Source organism: Crinia signifera, chromosome 6 (genome assembly GCF_055691185.1).
Source record: "Crinia signifera chromosome 6, ASM5569118v1, whole genome shotgun sequence".
Lineage (NCBI taxonomy): Eukaryota > Metazoa > Chordata > Amphibia > Anura > Myobatrachidae > Crinia > Crinia signifera.
Window position 1 is genome coordinate 149466545 of NC_139222.1, and position 24808 is coordinate 149491352.

A 24808-nucleotide genomic window follows, 5' to 3' on the forward strand; every position below is an offset into this window, starting at 1 on the left:
GTGTTTCAGGAACACATTCACACCTGTCATGTCATACATCTGAGACAGTAATGATGACATGTGTTAACTTGTAACTGGAACACTACGCTACTTCTGACTGACTACGCTAACTATGCTGGCCATGGAAACACTACGCTGATTCTTACTGACTACGCTGGCCGTGGGAACACTATGCTACTTTTGACTGACTACCCTAACTACGCTGGCCGCGGGAACACTACGCTGACGGCGTAACTGCCACCGTGAAACTGCACAAGTACCAGGATTTTATTACTAAACTCTAGCTAACATATAATGAATATTCTTATATATCTAGAGCTAAAAAACTTGTTACAAATAAAGTTAGTGGATCACATTACTGCACCTGAGCACTAGGCTAGAATTGTGTGACCATCCACAGCCATTTTCTGTGATGTAAACAACTTTGTGGTATGTACATATACCCATTACATAATTACTGTGGGGCATCATATACACAAACACGTTGGGAGAGAAACTATGACCAGACATTAGAATACAGAGTATAGAATATAGAGTATTCTGAGTATCTATTAAGTGCTTGTAACTAGAATGCAGATTTTTTTTTTTTACCACAGTCCATTCATAGCTAATGTTATCTTTTACCTGTTCAGCTGTGACAAGTTCCTTGTATACTGTATGTTTATATAGTGTTACAGTATCAACTAAAGTGTCTACAGCGAAAGTGTCTTTACATGGTTTTGAAGTGTTGCAATATTGATTTACAGAGCTTGTGTGTACATAGGAGGTGTGCCGACCTACAGATTAAGTTTGTTTGCTGTGCATGCTTGACATAAAAACACAACATGCCCAGTACACCTCTGTGCACCTGTATATGTGTCATCTATTGTATAAATAATAAAAAGTTAATTATATTGTACAGACCATAAATTTATAAATATAAGGCAATTCTATTTAAAAAAACATGTTTACTGTGTGGGTATGATATTTCACTTGGCAACTGAAGAGTCACCTAAGTGATACTCTTAACTTGTGGCAAGCCAAAGAATCTTGTTCTGTGAAGGTGGTAAAGGGGGTGGGATTTTAGGAACCGCACAAGGTTATGCCCACCTCATGTGCAATGGGTCAAGTGAGACCTTTTCACCCTGTCGGTGGGTTTCGGCCTGAGTAGCTTAATACGAACTGTGATGTTTATGAACCCCAGTTATGGGGAAAGTGTCTGTGTGTGTGTGTTGGTGGTGCTCCCCTGAGTCCGTTTAAAGTTACAAAATGGGAGGAGAGGGAAAGTGGACTCTTATTGTGGGGCACTCTTTGAAAAATATGAGAGTTTTATAGAACCTAACTTTTATTCAAATGTATCCAATAAAATAAGGTTTCAGGGACTTACACACTGGTATGTGCCCAACAAACAAAACAGACAGACAAAATAATCTAACAAACATCGATTGCAGTGAGCTTGAAAATTATATGCTATGCAATGCAGTAGAAAGTTCTTAAATTGTAGAACAATTGTATGCTATTCAATATAATAGACAATATAAGTTCTTACACTGTAGAACAGAAATTGCGAGGATGTGCCTAGTCGAGCAGGTAGCTATATAAACTTGGGATCGTCTGAAGGGAAATAATGTGATTAGAGGGTAATATTCCCTTTATTAGACTGCTATATATGAAAATCACTTTGACAGGTATTCTGTGAAGGTGGTGTAAGCTCAGATGGTCAGTAATAGTTTGCATGAAGTTGCTGTGTGAAACATTTGTTTTCTGTCCCCCCCCCCCCATGTAAAGCTCCACGTGTATATTTATTTGTGAAAATAATTTAATAGTCCCATGTATAATCATTTCCATATATCCATACTTTCTTTGAAATACGTAAAAGAAGGTAAGACATTTAATGAGTTGCATATTACATATAAGGTCACGCTCTTTGTGGCTGCAATATGGCCCTAGTACCCGTTAGGTCTAGCAAGTCACATCCGCATCATGGAAAAGCTGCACCAGCTAATCTATTGTCAATGAGTCATGGGTGTTACTTTAATGCACAAGTGTGGCAGCGGGTGTGTGCCTTTCGCTACACGTGTCGCGCCTGCTACATGGCGGAGGTCAGATTCTGTTGCTATTTTCCTTTTACTGAACTTCCCACTTTCTTATGTCAGTTTGCAGGGTTTTCTGCCGAGTCCCTGTGTGAGCGGATATTGGACTCTCACTGCTCTCTCCTAATCACAGCAGGTATGTTAGAGGATATCCAACTTCATAAATGTATGGTGTATTCTTGCATGAAAGCATTTTGCGAGTGGAATAATTTGCCAGTACTGTAACACACTTTTTGGTGAGTAGATGTGCAGGGCTTACTGCTAGCACTATTATGTGACAACAACACAAGTTAAGTAGTGATTGTGACAGAAACACTGGTGCTAGATCAAGAACAATCTATTTAGGGAACATTTATAACAAGCTGGCCATACATCCAGGGCTACCAGCATCCAATCCCGGTCCTGTCACAATTTCCCTTAAACTCCCCTGCAGCTTCCCAGACACAGGATAGATCTTATGTGTGTAATTTCACATAAGATCTATCATAAGACCTGCAAGTCCCAGCATACTGACCATTAGCAGCATCTTCAGATCATGTGTGCAGTACATAAGATCATATGATCCATCTCACAACCCCCCGGCCCACGCATCAGATCCTGATTGTACCAAATCACCTCACGATGTGCACAGATACAATACATCGTACAAGCAGTCCAAACTGTGCATTTGGGCCTGAAATCGTTCGAAGGTATGGTCAGCTTTAGGATAATTCTTATTACTGCAGAGGAGATTTGCACATTCATTTTTGAATGTTCTGTTCTAAAAGTAATTCTGTCCTGTCGCAGTGCATTTGCTGCTTCAGTGGACTGTTATGAGACAGAAATAAGGGATTACTATTCCTTATAGCAAGATAATGTTTGCTGACAAAATAGACAGAATGATGGAAAAGACACTTGTGCAGCGCTGCTTTAGCGAAAATGTTCAATATAATGATAACATATATACAAACTGTTAAATGGTTGCCTCAGTTTGCTGTGAATGCAGCTTTATATGCCAGATAATACCCAGCAAAAAACAGTAATCTGTGTTATTAATGCATACAGTATGTACAAGACATACATTAAGACAGAAATGACCATGAAGAAAGTAAATATAAAACACAAAGTCAATAAACATAAGAGGAAATATATATGAGTATATTTATAATAGGCTCTGGGGGAGAATAAATAATGTGTGCAATATTCTGACATCGATACTAACTATTTAGAAACATTACTGTATTTAGGGCAGGATGCACTATCATCCGCAGCCCCTTACTGCCCCCCTCCCTCCACCGGCTACCGCAATGATACTAATAGCATATGCTTTAACATATACAATCAGTATCCCAAAGGGCAGCAGGTCCCCAGTGGCTCTCCTCTCTTTGTCTGTCCCCGGCTGCTGCTGCCTGCTACTGCGGGGCTCCGCCTCCTTCTCCCTGCACCCTAAAGGGAATGTATGGGACTAGGGAGGAGGATGTCACTGGTCTGTGCAGCACAGCAGGAGGCTGCCTGGACACAGGTGAAGGGGGAGACACGGGGCCATGCGGGGCAGCAGTGGGTCGCTATAAGAAACCCATGGGGGTATTGGCAGCTTTTGCTGGCGATACCCCCCATCGCAGTAACCTGGCGATCGGGATTTAGTGCATTCCAAAATGCGGTAAAAACCCGATAACAGGGTTTATTCCCGCCCTTAGCAGTTCAGAGACAGGAGTATATAAACAATATCTGCCCTCCAGAGGACTCTGTGTGTGGTATATTCCTGTAACCCATAAATTAAAGAGTTGAATAAGTTAAATTGTAGTCTAATGCAGGGGATGATCCCATTATTGCCATCAAATAAATGAGAAATACTGTATGGCATAGCTTAATGCAATATCACATACACCCTCAGCAAAGTGTATAAACAGTGAGTGGTGTTTTGAGGCAGAAAACAAAGCAGAGCATGGTCCAACCTATGGTGCGTTTGAATACTATATTAACCAGGAATTCTACATTTTATATTGATAGGAAAAAGTGTTTCCCATTGAATATAATGTGCCACTTGGAATTCAGAAAGCTGCTTTTTTTTTTTTTTATAAATAAATTCATGTTTTCATATATAGTAGTATATAATCAAACACTTATAGCCATACAAGCTTTCCCTATGGTAGTGTACTTGAGAATCCCAGTATGTTTGCTCCCAGAAGTTGTTCTGGGAATTGTTCAGTGAACGTGAGATCATTCCCAAAGGATTTTTATTGATTTTACAGATTTCTGTTGAACTCCCATTCTAGCTGTTTCCCTGCCCAGGTAAGCAAATGTTACCTTTATTAAAACAGCCCTGTCTTTATCTACAGATGGCTTTTTCCGTGGGGACAAATTGATTAACCTGAAGCTAATTGCAGATGAAGCACTGAAGAAGTGTGAAGAAAAGTAAGTGAAGCAGTTACTGAACTGTACATCACTTTCTTCTCCAGGGAAACCACTAGAAGCGCATCTAGTAGACGGGTGCTGTACATTACCTTTTTCCTCTGCTGTGCAACAACGTCTGTGTTTATCACCATATAAAGGTTTGAGACTGAAGAGGGTACTTTTTGGGGCCTAATTCTGAGTCTGTGAGTCTTGTATACAGCACATGCACAGATGCAATTTTGCACATAGTTGCCTATATCTATCATATACTTACTTACTCATTTGGAATTTGGTTGGATCTGTCTTACCATGAAATCTAGTATTTTGGGGCCAGAACTGGGGGGTGACAATTAAATCACATCGTACCGCCCTGACTTGTGGGAGTGTCAGGATGTGTATCAAAGCTCCATGTAATTTGTGCATATGGACAAGGGAAGCCTGTTTCTGACATGTCTCTTGAAGCTAGCATGGGGCTGGTACAAATGCCAATACTAAAGTTGATTCTTGTAGTGGCGGTGTACTTGCAGACCTCGGACCCCTACATAACATGAACAGAACGTCACGGTAGCATAGAGAAGTATTGGCATAACAAAGCATAACCTGGCTTTGGCGTCCTTTTATATAGTTCACAGGTCCTAAGGGGAAATATCGTCACTCACCTATTCAATGCTGCTGTTAATGACAGCATTGAAGGCTGTCAAATCTGACTTTTTTGTTTAAAGTTAGTTCCCTTTTTTAGAAACGGACACGGATTGTCGAATTCATGTCCGTTTTCGGACATTCCGTTGCCGTTTTTGCCTATCCACGGACTTACCGACACTCAACAGTTGTAACATTGAATTCCAAATGTCGAGTTGCTGTTGGATCAGATGAAAATGGCCTGGGATTCCGACTTCCGGGACTTTCCAACAGTCAGAATCCTGGATTGAATACCTCCATAAATGTGGTTTATATATTTATTTACCGTTTCTTATATAGCGCACACATATTTCGCAGCGCTTTACAGAGTATAGTTGAACATTCACCTGCCCCAGTGGAGCTTACAATCTATATTCCCGACCACGTGTACATGTAGACACCGAGATTCTAGGGTTAATTATTGTTGGAGGCCAGTTGAAATTCCAGTGTATTTTTGGATGAAACCGTAGTACCCAGAGTAAACTCACACAAACACGAGAATATACAAACTCTGCACAGTTAGGGCCATGGTGGGTATTGAACCCATGACCTCAGCGCTGTGAGGCAGTAATGCTAACCATTACACCATCCGTGTAATATATTTTTTTCTTTCCATAAAGTTTATTAACCCTTTCAGGTCCAATGTCTAGTCAGGCTGAACAGCCCTAGCGCTAGTAGCAGATCCAATGGTGAGCCAATTTAAAATAAGAACATTAACATCGTTCAACATTCAAAGTAGACTACTTTTGAATAAAAATAAATAAATAATTTAAACCAGACTGTTTGAATTGTAAAAAACATTTGGTACTTGTTTCCTAGCACGGCCACATTGATTTCCATCGGGGTGGTCGTGTCGGAAAAAATCGCGTCGGTCGCATCGCATGCGATTTGGTCGCATGCGATGCGTCCGACCCGATTTTTTTATTGAATCAAATGTGAATAGTGTCCCTGGGACCCGATTTTACATTGGATTCAATGTAAAATATTCCCTATACCCCCAATTTTACAGCGTAAACCCCACCCCACGATTGACGTGAACCCGAAGCGTGGCGAGCGCAGCGAGCCTGCGAGGGGCGGCGGTGCGCGTCCTCCGACCTTTTCATTCCCCTACTATCCACGTCGGCGTGGAGTTCAGAATATAAAGTGTGGCGAGCCACCGAGCCCGAAGCGTGGCGAGCCCGCGAGGGGACGCGTATACCTGTGAAGTTATACGCGTACGCTCGCCACGCTTCGGGCTCGGTGGCTCGCTGCGCTCGCCACACTTTATATTCTCAACTCCACGCCGACGTGGATAGTAGGGGGAATGAAAAGGTCGGAGGACGCGCACCGCCGCCACGCTTGGGGTTCACGTCAATAGTGGGGTGACGACGGGGCCATATATAATGTGAAATGGGTCATATTGGCCCATTTCACATTTTTAACTATGTGAGATGGACTTTATCAAGTCCATCTCATCTTGTGCCATTATAATGGCACGAGACCGACGCGATGCTCCCGATTTCAATATTAAAAATTATTTTAACATTGAAGCCTATGGGGAAATCGCGGGCATCGCGTCGGTCGCGTCGGGGTCAATGTTAATGGTCGCAACCAACGCGATGCCCCCGATTTTCCCTTTGCCGGCAAAATGGACCTGATTTCAAAGGAAATCGGGTCCATCGCGGGCATCGTGTACCTTAACTTAAAGGTACACGATGCCAGCGATTGTGGCCGTTCTAGGAAACAAGTACCAAACATTTGGACTGCAAAGAGTTAAAGGCATTTTGCAGGTACAATTCAAAATAACAAGGAAATTATACTTCTATACCCTTATGGCTATACCAAAATAAATATGCTGTAGAAAATTGAAATGGGGAGGGGGGATGGGGGGCAAAGAGTGTTCATAGATGGAGGGAAAGGAGCTTTCCTTGCACTGGCTATAAGACGTGGCAGAACTGAGAACATGATGAGCTAGTTTTTATTAAGCATGGGTAAGATGTCTGGAAGGGGAAGAGATAACAAAAAATACTTCAAGTGGAATCGGACGGTTTTAACTTGATATTTTGTGTACTTTTGATCTCATTGACCCACAATACCTATTTTTATGTTTAAATATTCTTTTCAATGGGCCTGATTCAGAGTTGATCACAAATGCAAAATCTTTCTCAAATGGGCAAACCATGTGCACTGCAGGTGGGGCAAAAGTAACATGTGCAGAGAGAGTTAAGGCCCATACACACTGGGCGTCTTTGCCCAGTGTATATGGATAACTTATTTTGTGGAAAATTGCTGGGCTGAAAATGCTGGGCCTACACACTGAGCGATGCCCCTCCGTTTTAGCGATTTTCCCAGGGGTGGACGACTTTCCATAGAGGCACGCTATGGAAGGTCATCCACTCCCACGCTCATCTGCTGGTATTACCAGCAGATGAGTGGCCGGGACAGCCATGATGCAGGAGCGAGCATCAGCGCTCATTGCTGCCCCGTACACACTGGGCGGCTTTCAAGCTGAAAGCCGCTTAAATGAGTAACCTGAGCAGCTTTCAACTGAAAGTCGCCCAGGGTGTTTGGGCCTTTAGATTTGCATGAGTTATTTAGTTTCTGTGTGCTGAGCAATATGTCAGCGCCAGTGTTCTCTTGTGAGAACCAGTGTGCAGGTTATTAAATGGAGGGCGATATATCGCTATGTCCCCTACACACAACGATTTAGGAGCATTTTTTGAGTGTTAAATTATGTAGTTAAATTAACTAAAATCGCTCAGAAAATGCCTGCATATCACTACGTGTGTAGGCCCCATTACTCACTGCACATGTTACATGTGCCTCTCCTGCAATGCACATGGTTTTGTCCATTTAAGAAAGCTTTTGTTTTTGCAATTAACTTGGAATCAGGCCCAATGTTTGGATGTACACATGTCATTATGTTGTTTTATATTTACTTTTGTGCTTTGTTATGCAGAAAATATATTTGTTCATATGCAAAATATTTAATAAATCTTCTCTCCGTGTGAAGACCGGAATGGAGATACAGCTTACAACTTAGTGGAGTGGGACTGGGCTGTCAAGTAACTAAGCCCTATCCACATAATAGCACAATTTGTTGATCCTGCCATTCTTCCGTGGGTGAGGACTGCCCCCAAAAAATAGATAGATGCTTGACCTTCTTCTGTCAGCAGTAATAACTTCAAACAGGCATTGCCTGTAGATGTGAAATGTACCGTATTTATCGGCGTATAACACGCACAGGCGTATAACACGCACCTTCATTTTAAAAGGGAAATCTCAGGAAAAAAAGTTAAATTTCATCATTCCCCCCCCCCCCCCGCCCCCCCAGCCCCCAGGTTTATTACAGTGTTATTACAGTGTTTATTAGCATACAGCATTTATTAACATACCGTACTGGATTTTACTAGATACTAGCAGGGCAGCACAGTTATCCTTCTCCTCCTCCAGGCTACAGCCAGCGCTTGGGAAGGCTGATGACGCTGCTGTAGCCAGGGAGGAAGGAGTCACTGTGCAGGGAGGAGCTTTAACCCCTTGGGTGGTGGGTTGTGCTGGGGCAGGACAAACCTACCAGGGCAGGTTTATCCTGCCCCAGCAAAACCCACCACAGAAGGTTAGAAGCAGCCCGCCCCCCCCTCGCCTCCGCTCCGGCGTTAGTACGCCGGAGCTTCCCTGCTGCCTCTCTCCCCCTTCCTAGCCGCCTGTCACATTTAGCAGTGACGTCGGCGGCAGGCTGGGGGATGTTCGCGGCTCGGGAGGACTCGGGTGCCTGAGCGCTTCCGAGTCCCCCCGAGCCTGGCCGACATTACCCGAGCCTGCCGCCGACGTCACTGTAAAGTGACAGGCGGGCCGGGGGGATCGGGGAAGCTCCGATCGCCGGAGCACAGGGACGGGGGGGGGGGGGGGGGGGGACTGGGGGGGGGGGCTGGAGCTGATCGGAGGTGTGGGGTAGAGGTGCTGCGCCAGTGGTGCACACCTGGACACCACTGGCGCGCACCTATTATATGCCGTATAGCACGCATATCGGCGTATAACACGCACCCATCTTTTCCCCCTGTTTTCAGGGGGAAAAAAGTGCGTGTTATACGCCGATAAATACGGTATATAAAAGATATTCATTTTGACTCTAATGATGTCAAAGTTTTTGCACAGTACTGCAAGGGGCATTGTGTGTGTAAGTGGATCTGCAGGGGGCATTATGCGTGCAAACTGCACTACAGGGGGCATTGTGCGCATAAGTCCCGCCGCTCTACCTCTGCCTCCCCCGTCTGTCTATCTCTTCACTGGCTCCCCATTCCTTTCCGAGTTCTCTTTAAACTCCTCACCACCACCTACAAGGCTCTCTCTCCTCCTCCACCGCTCCTTACCTCTCTTCACTGATCTCTATCCACACTCCCTCCCGTCCTCTTCGCTCCATCGCTGACCGCCGACTGACCTCTCACCTAATCACCTCCTCCCACTCCCGTGTCCAAGACTTCTCTCGCGCTGCCCCCCTGCACTGGAACAACCTCCCGCCACCCATCAGGCTTTCTGATTCCCTTACCTCCTTCAAGCGCTCCCTCAAAACCCACTTTTTTCGACTAGCCTATCCCTCCTCCTAATCTCTTTTGATCCTCCTATCCTGCCTACTTATCCTATTGTTTTTCGTTCGTCCACCCACCTATTTTTAGTATATTAACTCTTATGAGTAGGGTCCTCCTTCCTCACGTACTCACCCTACCTCTTTACCTCACCTGTGCTCCTGTCCTGTTCTTCCCTTCCTCTACTTCATCTTAAGTCTCCTCGACAATTTTGACACCTACTTCTGAACTGATGCTGATTTTAGTTCTACCAGCTATACCCCTATTCATACTGTATTCATACTGTATTTTTCAACACACCCTGTACGTAATTTGTTTTTTGTTTGCTATGTACGGCGCTGCGGACACTTTGCGACGACTTATAAATAAACGTACTAATACTAAGTGGCACTAAAATGTCATTGGGGGTGCAAAAATATAATTATACCACTGAATTTATAGCATTACCCAGAAGTGCTTGGAACACTGGTGCCACCAGGAGAAGATGCAACTTTTGCCATGAAACCCCTGGCAGTGGGTAATGAGAAGCCGTACTGTGGGGCATAATATGTAATGGGCATTATGGTGTGTGATATAATGTGAAATGGGCATTACGGTGTGTGGCATTATGTGTAATGGGCAATGCAGTGTGTGGCGTAATGTGCCCACGACCCTATTGTCATGTTGCCACTCCCCTAGTTTTGTGTAACCACACCCCATAACATGTGTCAACGTCCATTTTTGCAAACATTTCTGCTTGCACCACTTGCTTGATATTTTGCATTTGCTCACAAAATCTAATAAATACTATTGTTCTTTAGCCAAACTGTTGTTTTTTGTTTTGTATTTGTTACATATTTGCATGTTAATTGTATCAAACTGAAGGGAATCCTGTGACTATTGTAAATCACCTTCTGTCTCAATATCTGAGTTTGAGGGTTCCTTTGGTCATATTTATAATGTTTACTGTTAAAACAACATATTATAGTAATAATCCTATTATGTATACATTAATGCATGACTATTGTATCTTTCTAGGAACTACCCCATAAAGAAGTGCATTGTGCTAAAGCATTTGGGAAGAGAGGAAGTTATCTGTGATGGAACAAGCAAAGCCTCACCTCCAAGCAAGAGACTCTGTCCAAATGTGCAGGTAATGTGTAACCATGGAGACCAAGCCAATATTTCAGCAGGTTCTGGGAGAATTATCTGATTGGTCCAGTCCTGATACAATACTTCCTGTATCCTGTGTATATTAGAACAGTTGCATGGTCTGTATGAGACAAGCCTGATGCATGGCCAGAAGTAATATTGAAGTAGCATGACATTGGCAGGCCGAATGCTTGCCCTGACTGTGGCAGGTGTGATGCAAGTCTCATGGAAGCACATGATTTATTGTAGTAGTAATATCTGTTTGCGCCAGGTATAATAATGGCATTGGTCAGTCAAATTGTTCTCATTATGTCTCACTTTACCTGTATACAAGGCTTACAGGATATCCAAATGCTTGCTTACATTACAGTTTCCAGCAGACACAGATTATTATTGAGAAGTATTTGTATTGCCTAGATCCCAGGAAAGCGGGTGTACAGTAATCTCTGCTTCTGGTTTGTGGCTTTGTTGGTGTTCTCTCTATATTTTGGCTTTAAAGCTACTCAATAATGTTTGTGTATCTGGGTTTTTAACAGGGAAACAAGCAGGAGAAAGCAAAGCGAGAACATCCCCAGGTATTTCACCTGTATCGGCAGACATCTGTGTGTGTTAATCATTTCCAGCTGTCTCACTAACACAGCAGTTGTCTGTCATTCTGTCTGTGTGTGTCACTGGGTGTGTCGCAGGCATTTCTGTCTCATGCAGGCAAAGATACAATGCTATGGGTTTAATTTGGGTTGGCCAAATCTTGGTTAGTGAGGCATACCTGCCAGCAGAATAAACGTTATATAAAATTACATATATTTGTTCCTTCAGTCTTGTATACAATGGTGTAACTATAGCCAAAGCAATACAATGGTACTGAGCCAGTACCAGAAAATCAATCTTAATCGTTCAGATGTAATAGCCTCCAAGTGCGGCGGCCACTGCCCTTGGAAGCTATTTCAATTGGCCAATTATGTCTTTATGGTGAATTTAACCAGGCAGTTATGAGTGGGAAATCAAGGATAAAATAATTTCTTGTGTTTGTTCAAACACAATGGCCCTTATTCTGATCGGTGCGGCCGGATCCGAATATGCGGCCAGCATCGTGCGTCCTAAACCCCGCCTTCCATACGGATCGCCAACTCCGTCCGTACGCGGTAAGAAGCTGTCCGAATGGAAGGCACGTGTATTTCTCATGAATACACCTCCTCCATCTCATTCGATGGTTGCAGACCATCGAATGCAGGACCGAGTGGTCAGGCAGCTCCCGCAACCTCAGACCACACGGGCATTTCTCCGTGCAAAAGCAGGGATCTGTGCGGGCAGCTGACATCCGGCAATGTCATATGTCCGCCCCCTACACGTGCGTCACGGCCGCATTACCATACGTACGCCCAGCGTTTGCATGGGATTGCCCATGAAACGCAGGGTGTAAACATAGTGTAATGAGCCCAAACAGCCCTTCACACCCCCTGTTCGTAGTGTACACATTTCATGCGGAATGTGGCCGTGCGTCCCGCTCGCACATGCGCAGAGACGCCTCTGCACATGCGCAGACACAAAACATTTGCGGCACGAAGGCACGCGGATATTACCGCACCAACCAGAATAAGGGCCAATGTGCCACATTGCTTATTTGCCCTATTGGATACTAGGCATGAGCGAACATTGGCGTGAGTATGATTTTAGAATGATATATACTGTAGAGTAGCCTATTCACAATGTTTGTGTGGAGCTCAGGTGCTTCCAGTTACTCGTGTGCAAAAGAGAAGAAAATACTTTTGTTTTTCACTTCAATAAGTTCATACTTAACTTTTAATAAATATTTCTTTAAAAATACAGACCACAAAAAAACAAATCACACATATATATGTACAGTGTAATTCAACAGTGATACTCGGTCATCCAGGCGAATCGTGCAGGAAAAAATTCCCTCAGGGAAGCAACAGTTGAACTGTGAGAGAACTGTGTTATGCTTGAGAGGCTTATATATATCTACTAATCCTAACTTCTGGAAACCAGTTGTGAGAGAAGTGTGTTATACCCTAACAGCTGACTACTTTCTACTAACCATGGATTAACAGTGAAAATGAGAGGAATTTTATTTAACACCTAATCAATCGAAGTCTATTATTTATAGCAATTATCTGTTTTTATAAATTTAGCATTTGATCTACTGGCTGGTTTATATATATATTTTGACTTGTGTATCATTTTGAATGTACAGGTTGAGTATCCCTTATCCAAATATCCGTTATCCGAATTATTCCGAAATCCATACATTACAGAAAGTGGAAAAAAGAATAATTAGCTTAAAACATACTGCGGACATCTGTAACGGCACTACTGAGGATATGATATGTAACTGGCACAAATGTGTGCAAGAAAATTATTGCTTGGCATTCAAATTCAGTTCCTGAGATAGGACAGAAACTGTTTCATGTTTTGAAACCTTGTTTTTTGAACAAATAAAATATATGTGTGTGCATTTCATGTAGTTGATGTGTTTATACAGCATAAGTGCAAGATACTTCAAAATACATCATTAAAATATAAGAGCATTTTGGATAAGGGAAACTCAACCTGTATTAATAAACCCATCAATTTAGATCTATTAGTACTGTTCTATACTTATTTCTGTTTATTTCTATGAAGAGTATTGGCCTGTGACTAAAAGGTGTCCAAATAGCTTAGGGGCCCATTTATCAACTTATATTTGTGGCTAAATCCCCGAAAACACACGTTTTCGGGGGTTAACCGCAAATATTAAGTTTCACCGATCCCCGCTGCTATCCCCCCTGCAGCGCTGCTGGCCGCAACCCCCATAGGTTTCTATGGGGGATGCAAAGCTGCCCGATGTATCAACATCGGGCAGCCCGGCATCGCACCCCTGGGCTATCGCCATTCTGATATGGCGATAGCCCATTGTAGCCTATGGCTACACTTCGCACTGCCCGAGCGGCAGTGCGGTCACAGGGGTCGTGGGGGGGTCAGCGCATAACCGCGCATGCGCAGACCCCCCCGGCTTCCGGCTCCAGGCATCGCAGGGACGGGCTCCTTTCGGAGCCCTGTCCCTGCGCCTGCCAGATGATACATCCCGGCGGTATTGCAGGGTACCGCAATGCGATGTCGGCCGATGTCACCGCCCCGGCATCGCATTCCAATGATAAATGCGCCCCTTTATGCTAAGGAGTAGAGACAGCAGTATATAATCTGTAAATGAAACAAATACTAGGGTAGATATGCAGAATAAATATGCTACAATTTAATTTCACAGAAATTATTTATTTTGAGCCTTAAACTCCGAAGTACAGGGTTCATTACCCAGAAGCTTGGAACTTGGGGAATCCCATGCATAATATATACTAAAATGCACTAAAGTGGTTACACATCTTTATTAATAGAATATATAATATTACAGCACAGCACCAGAGGTAGGCCCCAGCACAGAGGAGACAGTAGTACTACAAGTACACAGTTAGACTGTCCTCCTTGCTAGAAAGAGCCCACCCTAAGCAGAGAGGAGAACAGAGTACACAGCAGCACTGAGGGAGACAGCCCCAGCGAATAAAATAATTACAGCACAGCACACCAGAGGTAGACCGCACAGAGGAGACAGTAGTACTACAAGTACACAATTAGACAACACAGCAGCACTGAGAGACAGCCCCAGCGAATAAAAAACATTGTGGTCAAGCTCAAGTTTAAGCCCCAGCAGCAGCACCACCAACACACCCTCTCCCAACCCACTACTACACTGGAGTGAAGATGGCGGGCGCAACAGCCGCTATTTAAAGCCTTGCGAAATTCGGCGCTGGGAGATGACGTTCTGACCACGCAGACGGACCCGAGTCAGGCGGGAATCTCCGAACGCTGCTCGGAACCGGGCTCGGAATGATGATGTCCGTGGGGGCTCTGATCTCTGGAATCAGAGTCTGCACATCTCTACTAAAAATGTTTTAAGTGAGAGCTGGTTACAGCATACTTATAAGCTATAACAACAGTGACAAAGGTATAATTAAGAGAGGGCTTTACAGATGTAGCCAGACTCCTCTTTTTTGGCACAGTAATCATGCCCGCGAATAGGGTCATAGCATGAATGGAGCGATCACCAGATGCAAAATTCACACCTTGGCATGCTGTGAAGCACGGGCATACTCAGCCCAGCAAAGCTGAGCATGGCCACATCTGTAATTTGAATAGCAATTACTGTGCAAGCAAACTGTGTGAGCAAACTGTGTAAACAAACTGTGTGAACCTAGTGCATTAAATTCCAGTCCAACCACAAGATAATGCCACTGCTTGTGCTATGCTGTAGTGTAATGTCATAGTTTATTATGTTTAACCTGTCTGAACTATGGATCTGTATGATGCTGCGCAACATTGTATGCCTTTATTAATACAATGTTATGATAATGATGATAGTAATATCTATCACCAATATAGAAGCAGCAATGGCGACTGGCAGTACTGTTGAGGTACTATCACTGTGGTGACATGAAACATGAACTAGCCTTTGTGGCAACCAGACTGTCCTTCACATTTATCTTTCCTGAACTACTACTTCTGTAGGTTATGGGGAAAGCATTTGCTTTTGTCTTGTATGGGTATGCCTTTGGTTATGTGTCAGCTCGGAGTAGCGGTGTGCCTGGAATTGTTGTGAAGCAAGTTGGTTGCTGCTGAAGAGCCGGGCCCTTGTTCTCCATGTGTGGTGGCGCTCCTCGGAAGCACTGTGTTACTGCTCACTGCCTTCACATATATGTCCCTGCTTGTTGTGGGAAGATGACAATGAAGGGTGCTAGGACACAGAGCTGATGTAATACTCAGCAATCTTGAACGTCCATCTACATTTAAATACTGTTTTTTTTAGATAAGCCATTTTTCATTATTAATATACATCAGTAGCAGAGAAATGATGACACGTAATGCAAGTAGAACCATTAGGTAACTCTTTTATCATCTGTTGGAATATACTGTACTACTTTTTAACTCCATTATTTCCCTACAGATCAAGTGGAACCCATCAGTGGACTTATGGTGGCATGACCTAACAAAGGATGCCAGCACAGAGTGTGAGCCAGAGTGGTGTGATGCAGAGGACGCACTGTTTATTCTTTACACTAGTGGCTCCACTGGCAAGCCCAAGGTAAATTCTGTTCAATATGGCAAAATGCAGTCTTTTCAGTTATTATTCACGTCAAAGGAGTGCGTTCAGTCAGATTTGTTGTATTTATTAATGGTATGTGTAGTCTTCTTGCTTTTAAAGGGTGTACCTACTGCCAGGGTGTTTAAAATCCGCTACAGAGTTGGACCATTTCTAATGCCTACACACTTGTATTTATAGGGTGTAGTTCACACTGCGGGCGGTTATATGATCTATACTGCCACTACATTCAAATACGTGTTTGATTACCACGATGATGATATATACTGGTGCACTGCTGACATTGGATGGATTACCGGACACTCCTACCTCGTCTATGGACCACTAGCCAATGGGGCAACCAGTGTGTTAGTAAGTTATTCTGCCACAATGGCTAAGAACCCATTTCATTAAGTGCCAGGAACACCTTGCAGAAATGATTGCCCCTTGTTTCTGAATCTGTTGCTCTATATGTTACCATGCACTCTTCACTATAACCATTCTGTTTGCAGTTTGAAGGACTCCCAATATATCCAGACATCTCTCGGATGTGGCAAATCATTGATAAATACAGTGTGAGCAAATTCTACACAGCACCAACTGCGATCCGCTTGCTGATGAAATACGGAGAGGAACCAGTGAGAAGGTAATGCACTAAATTCCAACCAGCTGCCACTATTGTCCTCTTTAAGTCCATGACCGCCAGATGTTCTTGGATAAGATCAAAGCATGAATGTGATAGTTCGGAGAATGTATTTTTTATTAAATGAAATGTACATGCACTGCACAGCACATTAATATAGCATAGTACCCCAGTATATATTACCATGTGCCACAAAAAATAACAATTATTTGTCAAATGTACAATTTAATTCCATAACCCATTTAATTAGTATACATTGGTACTCACATTGACTAAAATTATGACTATCTGTACCTGTGTTATTAAACTATGGCACCATTGCACTTATTAGCACTGTGGTCTTAGGGGTATATTTACTAAAGTACGGGTATACAAAAGTGGAGATGTTTCCTATAGCAACCAATCAGATTCTAGCTATTATCTTCTTGAAGGTGCTAGATAAATGATAAGTAGAATCTGATGGGTTGCTTTTGTAAATATACCCCTTAGACTCCAGTGCCCTTGGTTGATGCCAGCACCCTATCTTTATGGCTGATATTTGTATAGATATACATTATTGGGCCTTACAACTTAAATGACACCTATGGCCTACATCACAAAACGTACCAGGAAAGACTAAAAGATCTTAATATGTATACTTTAGAGCAGAGAAGGGAAGAGGGGGACATGATAGGAACTTTCAAATATATCAAGGGTTTTAACAAGGTACAGGTGGGAGACATTCTTCACAGGAAGAGGAGCAACAGAACACGAGGACATGCACTGAAACTAGAGGGAGGAAGATTCAGGGGAAATGTGAGGAATAATTTTTTCACAGAAAGAGTAGTAGATAAGTGGAATAGCCTCCCATCAGAGGTGGTAGAGGCAAATACAGTAGTACAATTTAAACATGCTTGGGATAAGCATATTGATATCCTTACAAAAAAATAAGGATCAAATATGGTTTGAGGTAACATGTTTAAAAAAAGGGGCAGACTAGATGGGCCAAGTGGTTCTTATCTGCCGTCAAATTCTATGTTTCTATGCCATGCAATGTGTGTGTCCTGGCAGGTATACGAGAAAATCGTTGAAGATTTTAGGAACAGTTGGAGAGCCAATTAATCCAGAAGCCTGGCTTTGGTATTACAATGTTGTTGGAGAGAAAAGATGCCCAATCGTGGATACATTTTGGCAAACAGAAACTGTAAGAAATTGCGATTGTTGGAATAAGAAGTTTAGGTGATGTTTAACAGGCAGGAGTGAGTGATGCGTGACAGGCAGGTGTAAGGTCTGGATGATGCGTGGCAATAAGGAGGGGGGTTGGCTTTGCATGCCAGGCTGGAGAGAGAGTGTTTGATGAATGGCTTGCAGTAGTTTGAAATGTATGATACATGCCAGGCATAAGTATAGGTTATCTGATGGACACCAAGCAGGATTGGTTCTTTGTCAGTCATAAATGTGGACTGTCTGATGCATTGCCATTCAGGAATATGGACTGCCTGATGCATTGCATGGCAGGAGTGTGCAGGGCCATCTTTTTTTTTTTATTCAGTATTTTTTATTGATTTTCATTAGTACAAGAACAAATAACACAAACATAAAATAAAAAGAAATTGCATCAGCCGACTTATATACTAAGGTATCACACGGCACATCAAAACATGGAGATAAGAAGGTACAAATGCGCACATAAAGTGCATATGGTTAGAGTCCCTCACCGGGTTCGCTAAACACCTCCAATCTATACCTGTGCCGTCTCAGTCACCCGAAGGCGCCATTCGGGATTGAGTGAATCGGCCAGTAACATACATTATTTCAAAATATTATAAAACCAGGAGTACAATCATATCTCGGTATATAAGTATAGAGGTCCCTGTATTGATATAGCAAATGAAAACATAATAATCATATACGTCACAAATATATCTAGCCTGCAAAGTAATAGCAAAAATAAAACAAAACAAAAACTGACACCCCTTAACCCCTTCAGTGGCAATCCGGAGAATTTTCCGGGCTGTGCCTCAGTGCCCAGTCTGGCAGACCTGGAAAATTCTCGGGATTGCCACTGTTTGGAACCTGCTGAGTTCACTCACTGATCTCAGGCAGCTTCGCGCTGCCCGGCTCCCTCCCCTCTGCGGCGCTGCCTCCTCCCCCCTCCCCTCCGGGTTTTTTATTGAAGTCCTCGGCGCAGGCTTATGACAAGCCGGCTGCCGGGGCAGGGACGCGGCGCGGGGGGCGCAGGTCCGGGCAGCCACTGATTGACAGTGCAGCGGCACTGCCCATGCCTGAGGAGGTAGTGGTGTTTTTTTTTTTTAAGGGAGCGCTCCCCATAAAAAACTCGCCCAGTGGGGAGCGCTCCCCCCCCCAAGGGTTACTTGGATCCCTGAAAAACCTTACCCTTATTTCCCCACTAAGCTACAGTATACTAACCTAAATAACCCCACCCTCCCCAACCACACAAATTGAAGGATAAAATCTATAGAAACTAAAGGAGGCAGTAAACTAGTGGTCTTTAGCTAGGACGAACATAACTCGTCCACCTGTAGCAGGATATAATATCATCACCTTAGCTACAGTAACCCATACCAACCTAATTCACCCCTCACATCCCACCCACCCAAATAAAGAATAATCGCCATATGGACTTACAGGGGCAATGGACTTTGCTCTAAATAATAATATATAAAAAATACAAATAAAAAGCCGAGCTATGACAAAAATATATAAATAAAACAATATAGTATGCATACTTCGTCTCTATATGAAATAATTATTATACTAGCAGAAGTATAGCGTGGTTAAACAGTAACAAATGAACCACAACATAGAAAGCAAGCAGGAATTAAACTATAAAATGAGCATAGGAGCAAGAATACTAGTCCAGCCAGGCCTTTAAGAAAAAAGAATAACAAACAGGAGATATGTAAAGAGGTACATTGGTAAGGTAAATAATGAATGGGGAAGAAACGAAAATCTCAAAATGTAATGTGGCATCTAACGCTAGTCTAGCCAGTTTTAGGATAACAATGGCCCTCATAGCCAGATAACTCTATCGTGGAAAGCTCAGTCTGGAAATGAGCAAACATAAGTGCCGCAGGGGTCAGATGCATGGCATTGAGGCCAAATCTTCGCATTCCAAGCAGTAGACTCAGGAGGAGATCAGAAGGATGTTAAGCAGGATGTGCTGGTGGAGTTCAGCACAGTATGTGCTACTCCATTGCCGCTGTAGCCTTGCCCGGTGCAGGGCCATCTCAATAGCATTATGGGCATCCGGGAAAAGCAGTTAAGTGGGGCCCCTACCTGCACAACCTCATCTCTCTCTGTGCTCCTTACTGAGGGATGCCAAGCCCGAAATTTAGTGTGACCACTGGAGGAGGAACACGGGGAGGAGGGATGCCAGCCAATGCTAGCCAGCATTAACGAGATTGCCATAAGCAACATTTATTTTTTTATTTGCCCTGCCTTAGATTGCTCTGGAGCCCTTATGCTTGTGGGGCCCCGAGCAGTAGCCAGCCCAGCAGGATGGGAGTGTGGACTATCTGATGCATTACCAGGCAGGAGTGTGGACTGTCTGATGCATTATTAGGCAGGCGTGTGGACTGTCTGATGCATTATTAGGCAGTAGTGTGGACTGTCTGATGCATTATTAGGCAGGCGTGTGGACTGTCTGATGCTTTATTAGGCAGTAGTGTGGACTGTCTGATGCATTACCAGATAGGAGTGTGGACTGTCTGATGCATTATTAGGCAGGAGTGGGGACTGTCTGATGCATTACCAGGCAGGAGTGTGGACTGTCTGATGCATTATTAGGCAGGCGTGTGGACTGCCTGATGCATTATTAGGCAGGAGTGTGGACTGTCTGATGCATTACCAGGCAGGAGTGTGGACTGTCTGATGCATTACCAGGCAGGAGTGTGGACTGTCTGATGCATTACCAGGCAGGAGTGTGGACTGTCTGATGCATTACCAGGCAGGAGTGTGGACTGTCTGATGCATTACCAGGCAGGAGTGTGGACTGTCTGATGCATTATTAGGCAGGAGTGTGGACTGTCTGATGCATTATTAGGCAGGAGTGTGGACTGTCTGATGCATTATTAGGCAGGAGTGTGGACTGTATGTTGAATTACCTGGCAGAAGTGTGGACTGTCTGATGTATTACTGGGCAGGATTGGGGACTGTATGATGCATTACCAGGCAGGATTGGGGACTGTATGATGCATTACCAGGCAGGATTGGGGACTGTATGATGCATTACTAGATAGGAGTGTGGACTGTATGTTACATTACCAGGCAGAAGTGTGGACTGTCTGATGTATTACTAGGCAGGAGTGGGGACTGTCTGATGTATTACCAGGCAGGAGTGTGTATACCTCCCAACTGTCCCGATTTTTTGCAGGACATTCTCTTTGTTTTGGGACTGTCTCACATCCCACCGGGAGGCCAGTTAATGTCCCATGGGGGGGGGGGGGTCAGTTGGTAGTCCCTCTTGCTGCCCGCTGATCTGCTACTATTCAGTGAGACAGAGGGGCTGGGGTCATGGCCAGCAGTTCACAGGGCGCTGATTATGCCCCCACAATGGTGAAAATGGAGGCATGGCCTTGTGGGAGTACCGCAATCATAGGCCATGCCCCCTGACCATGAGGCCACACTCGCTTTTTTCGGGCATTGCCAGGAAGGAGTGTGGACTGTCTGATGGATGCCAGGCCTCAGTGGGGACTAGCTGATGCTTTGCCTGCCAGGCAGAAGTGTGGAATGTCCTATGCATTTCCAGGCAAGACAGGACACTGTACGTATTGCAAGTAAAATAAATAAATAAAATGGCTCCATACTTTTCTGTATTTTATTTACAGGGAGGCCATGTATTAACTCCGCTTCCAGGTGCAACAGCCACCAAACCTGGCTCAGCTGTAAGTCCATAGGTACTATTTTTTGATAGAGATGCTTATGTATATCATACACAGGATGTTTAGTTATAATTTGCCAATATTGGGCTTTAAATACTGTATATGTAATAAACAATAACCTTAATAAATAAACAGGGAAAATGTGGGGATTGCTAAACTATTGTGCTGTTAAACTTGAATGACCTGTTTTACTGCCTATATCTGTTTTGCTATTAGAAGTACTGTATGTAAAAAGATTGACTTTAGGAACTGGGAAAAAAAGATCGGGAGTCCTAATGGTCTAAACCAAGAGGTTTCCTCGGTCTAATACCTAGCGCTTGTTTGTAGATTCAGTATAAATTTAAATTTAGAAAATAGATATTAGTTTTTATTGCTGCAGCAACGAAATTATGAGCAGCCGATTACTCATACTATTAAATGGAAACACTTTAAACAGTTACGTTGCGCTGCAAAATATCAGTATCAGTTTGCTGTGCACAAAGAGGTTGGACACACTGTTCAGATTTTACTATAGAAATTTATATATGCAAAAAGTAATCACAAAAACACTTTAAGTTTAAAAAACACATGTAAACAAATTACAATCAAATTGCGATCTAAATTCAATAAAATTTCAATAAAGATTCACATCCGGTACAAAGTTTCCACTATAAGGTATTGCCTCCAATATTATTTAGCTTGTTAAGACAAAAAGAGGTAGATTACTAAGCATCCCTTTCTCTGCTGTGTTAGCATGTGAGCATACACGCACGAACCACAGTTCAATTGGGCAGCAGACGAGGGGTTAGTAAGCACATGTAGTTTTGTAAGTTCACCAGTTTGATCACAGGCAGGGTGATTTTTCCATACATCCAATTTGTTATGTAGGGTACACACCAGGACGACCCGCTCACGATGCACATCGTGAGCGGGTCGTCAGTGTCTCGTCCGACCCGCTCACGGTGACGCGGGGGGGCACGACCCGCTCACGATGTGCACCGTGAGCGGGTCCGATCCGATGGCGACCCGCACCCGGCTGTATGGTCATCATTGAGATCCTACCTGCAGCAGGTAGGATCTCAATAACGACCGACCGACCCGCGGGACCGCGCATCGGATCGGTATCGGTCCACACCAGGTCAGAAAAGGGCCCAATCAGCACACAATCTACATCCAATTGATCGGAATTGGATCTAGATTGTGGGGATCGGGCCCTAGTCGTCCTGGTGTGTACCCAGCATAAGTCAGAAAGCTCAGTTAGTTAGCAAGAAAGCCCATGTGGTGGGTAAACAGTAAGCTGTATAAGCGTAGGTTTAATTTGCTATGTTGTGGCAGGCTGAGGGGATACGGTATAATAGTCACCTCTCTTGTAAGCCGGCTTCAAGCAGTAGTCCGCAGCAGCGGGTGGCTGGCGTAGAGAATTCACGTTGTTGGAGGGTTTGGAATTCCTCACCATAGAAGCGCTGTGTTGGTAGTATGGGCTTCTCGCTCGCCTCTGATGTTTGTGGCGAGAATCCGGCCGGCAGGAGGTGTAGCGTGCGGTAACACTGCAGGAGGACTTGAGTGGAAAACTTTCAAAGCCCGAATGTGACGTGAAAGCGGAAGTCGTCAACGCGTTTCGTCTCCCAAGGAAACTGGAGACTTTCAAAACTACATGTGCTTATTAACCCCTCGCCTGCTGCCCAATTAAACTGTGGTTCGTGCGTGTATGCTCACATGCTAACACAGCAGAGAAAGGGATGCTTAGTAATCTACCTCTTTTTGTCTTAACAAGCTAAATAATATTGGAGGCAATACCTTATAGTGGAAACTTTGTACCGGATGTGAATCTTTATTGAAATTTTATTGAATTTAGATCGCAATTTGATTGTAATTTGTTTACATGTGTTTTTTAAACTAAAAGTGTTTTATTGATTACTTTTTGCATATATAAATTTCTATAGTAAAATCTGAACAGTGTGTCCGACCTCTTTGTGCACAGCAAACTGATACTGATATTTTGCAGCGCAATGTAACTGTCTAAAGTGTTTGACTTTAGGAACTTACTGCATTTATAACAGTTTATTAGAGAAGAAATTTATCACCATTACAATTCCTAAATATGTAAAGCTCCTAATCCACAATTGTATATTACTGTATGTATTTATAGGGAAATCTTTGGGAAGAATATTCTACTTAGATCAGTTAATGAGATTGTTGAAGTTGAAAATAAAGAATTCTAGATTATAAACTTTCTGGGAAAGTATTCATTTAGCTAAAATTGGGTGCAATAAGTAATGGAAGGCATCCACTTATATTTCTGCAATGGTATACAGTGAAGGAGACTTGCCTAATAGAATTTGTAGTACAATTATGGATCTATGTTTTGACTCACAGTACCCAGAGCCACTCACCTGACTATCTTGGTCTTCAGGCTTTCTGCTGTTAATGTAAGAGGAGATTTACCAGAGCTTGTAGTGGGATACAATACTAACCAATCAGATTCTACCTCTCATTTTACTGACTGTTTGAAATATGATAGGAACTGCTTGGTTGGTACTTTATCTCTGCCACTTTATCTCTTGATAAATCTTCTACTGTGTAAGCACTTACATTATGTAAAAATGTGTTTTTAAGGGTAAATGCAGATAAAATTATGTTTTTAACAAATATGTATGCAAGTCTGTATTCCCGTGAGGAAATATAGTTTTTGATAGACAGTTATGGCAAACATCTACTAAATGGGAATGAAAATAGCTCCTACTACTACCATATTGTCATTTCACATACCAGGCTCTTTATTCCTATATAAGTTTTGGCATTTCTGTTTCTTTTTAAGACTTTTCCATTTTTCGGAGTAGTTCCTGCAATCTTAGACGAGTCTGGGGAGGAGCTGGAGGGAGAAGCTGAAGGCTACCTGGTAAGTAAAATGTGTTGACCCAGATCATGCTGTTTTATGCATGAATAATGTGTATATACTTGTATGTGATGTATAGTTATGTATGCAACTTAGTATGTTCTACTTTCACACTGCAATACAGGAGTTCTTAAGTATTTGCTGACATGCTCCCCTTTTCTACCTCTTCTGCAAACAAATACTAGGCATGTCAGGAGGAGCTCTAGCTTGTGATGGGTAGATGGATTTACTCTGACATAGAGGATGGAGGTATTGGGCAGTATTCAATGCTGGGGGCGAGCTATGACAGTGAGCACGGTCAGTATTCAACTGACCCCATTGCATACACTGTTTCCTCTTTGCTCCGTTTTTGGAGCAAGGGGGAAGCGGCGTATGTGGCTGCTAAAATAGCGAGACTCATGGCTAAATGCAGCGGGCTCCTTGCATTAGCCGTGAGCCTCGCTGTTTGGGGGAATCCTCGTCG

The 24808-nt window shown here is 43.4% G+C and overlaps 1 protein-coding gene across 2 annotated transcripts in view; it reads left to right on the forward strand.

The window, feature by feature from the left end:
- The window catches only part of ACSS2 (acyl-CoA synthetase short chain family member 2), a 56253-nt gene that overhangs the window by 23939 nt on the left and 7506 nt on the right, over positions 1 to 24808 (forward strand). Inside the window, exons 5-14 of one of the 2 annotated variants that reach the window (XM_083147599.1) lie at positions 2136 to 2208; positions 4391 to 4466; positions 10703 to 10817; positions 11353 to 11391; positions 15810 to 15947; positions 16146 to 16316; positions 16457 to 16590; positions 17638 to 17770; positions 21417 to 21473; positions 24268 to 24348. In XM_083147599.1, coding sequence (XP_083003725.1) covers positions 2136 to 2208; positions 4391 to 4466; positions 10703 to 10817; positions 11353 to 11391; positions 15810 to 15947; positions 16146 to 16316; positions 16457 to 16590; positions 17638 to 17770; positions 21417 to 21473; positions 24268 to 24348 — 1017 coding nt within the window. The remainder of the gene's footprint in view (positions 1 to 2135; positions 2209 to 4390; positions 4467 to 10702; positions 10818 to 11352; positions 11392 to 15809; positions 15948 to 16145; positions 16317 to 16456; positions 16591 to 17637; positions 17771 to 21416; positions 21474 to 24267; positions 24349 to 24808) is intronic. The other variant, XM_083147600.1, reaches the window with a different exon arrangement.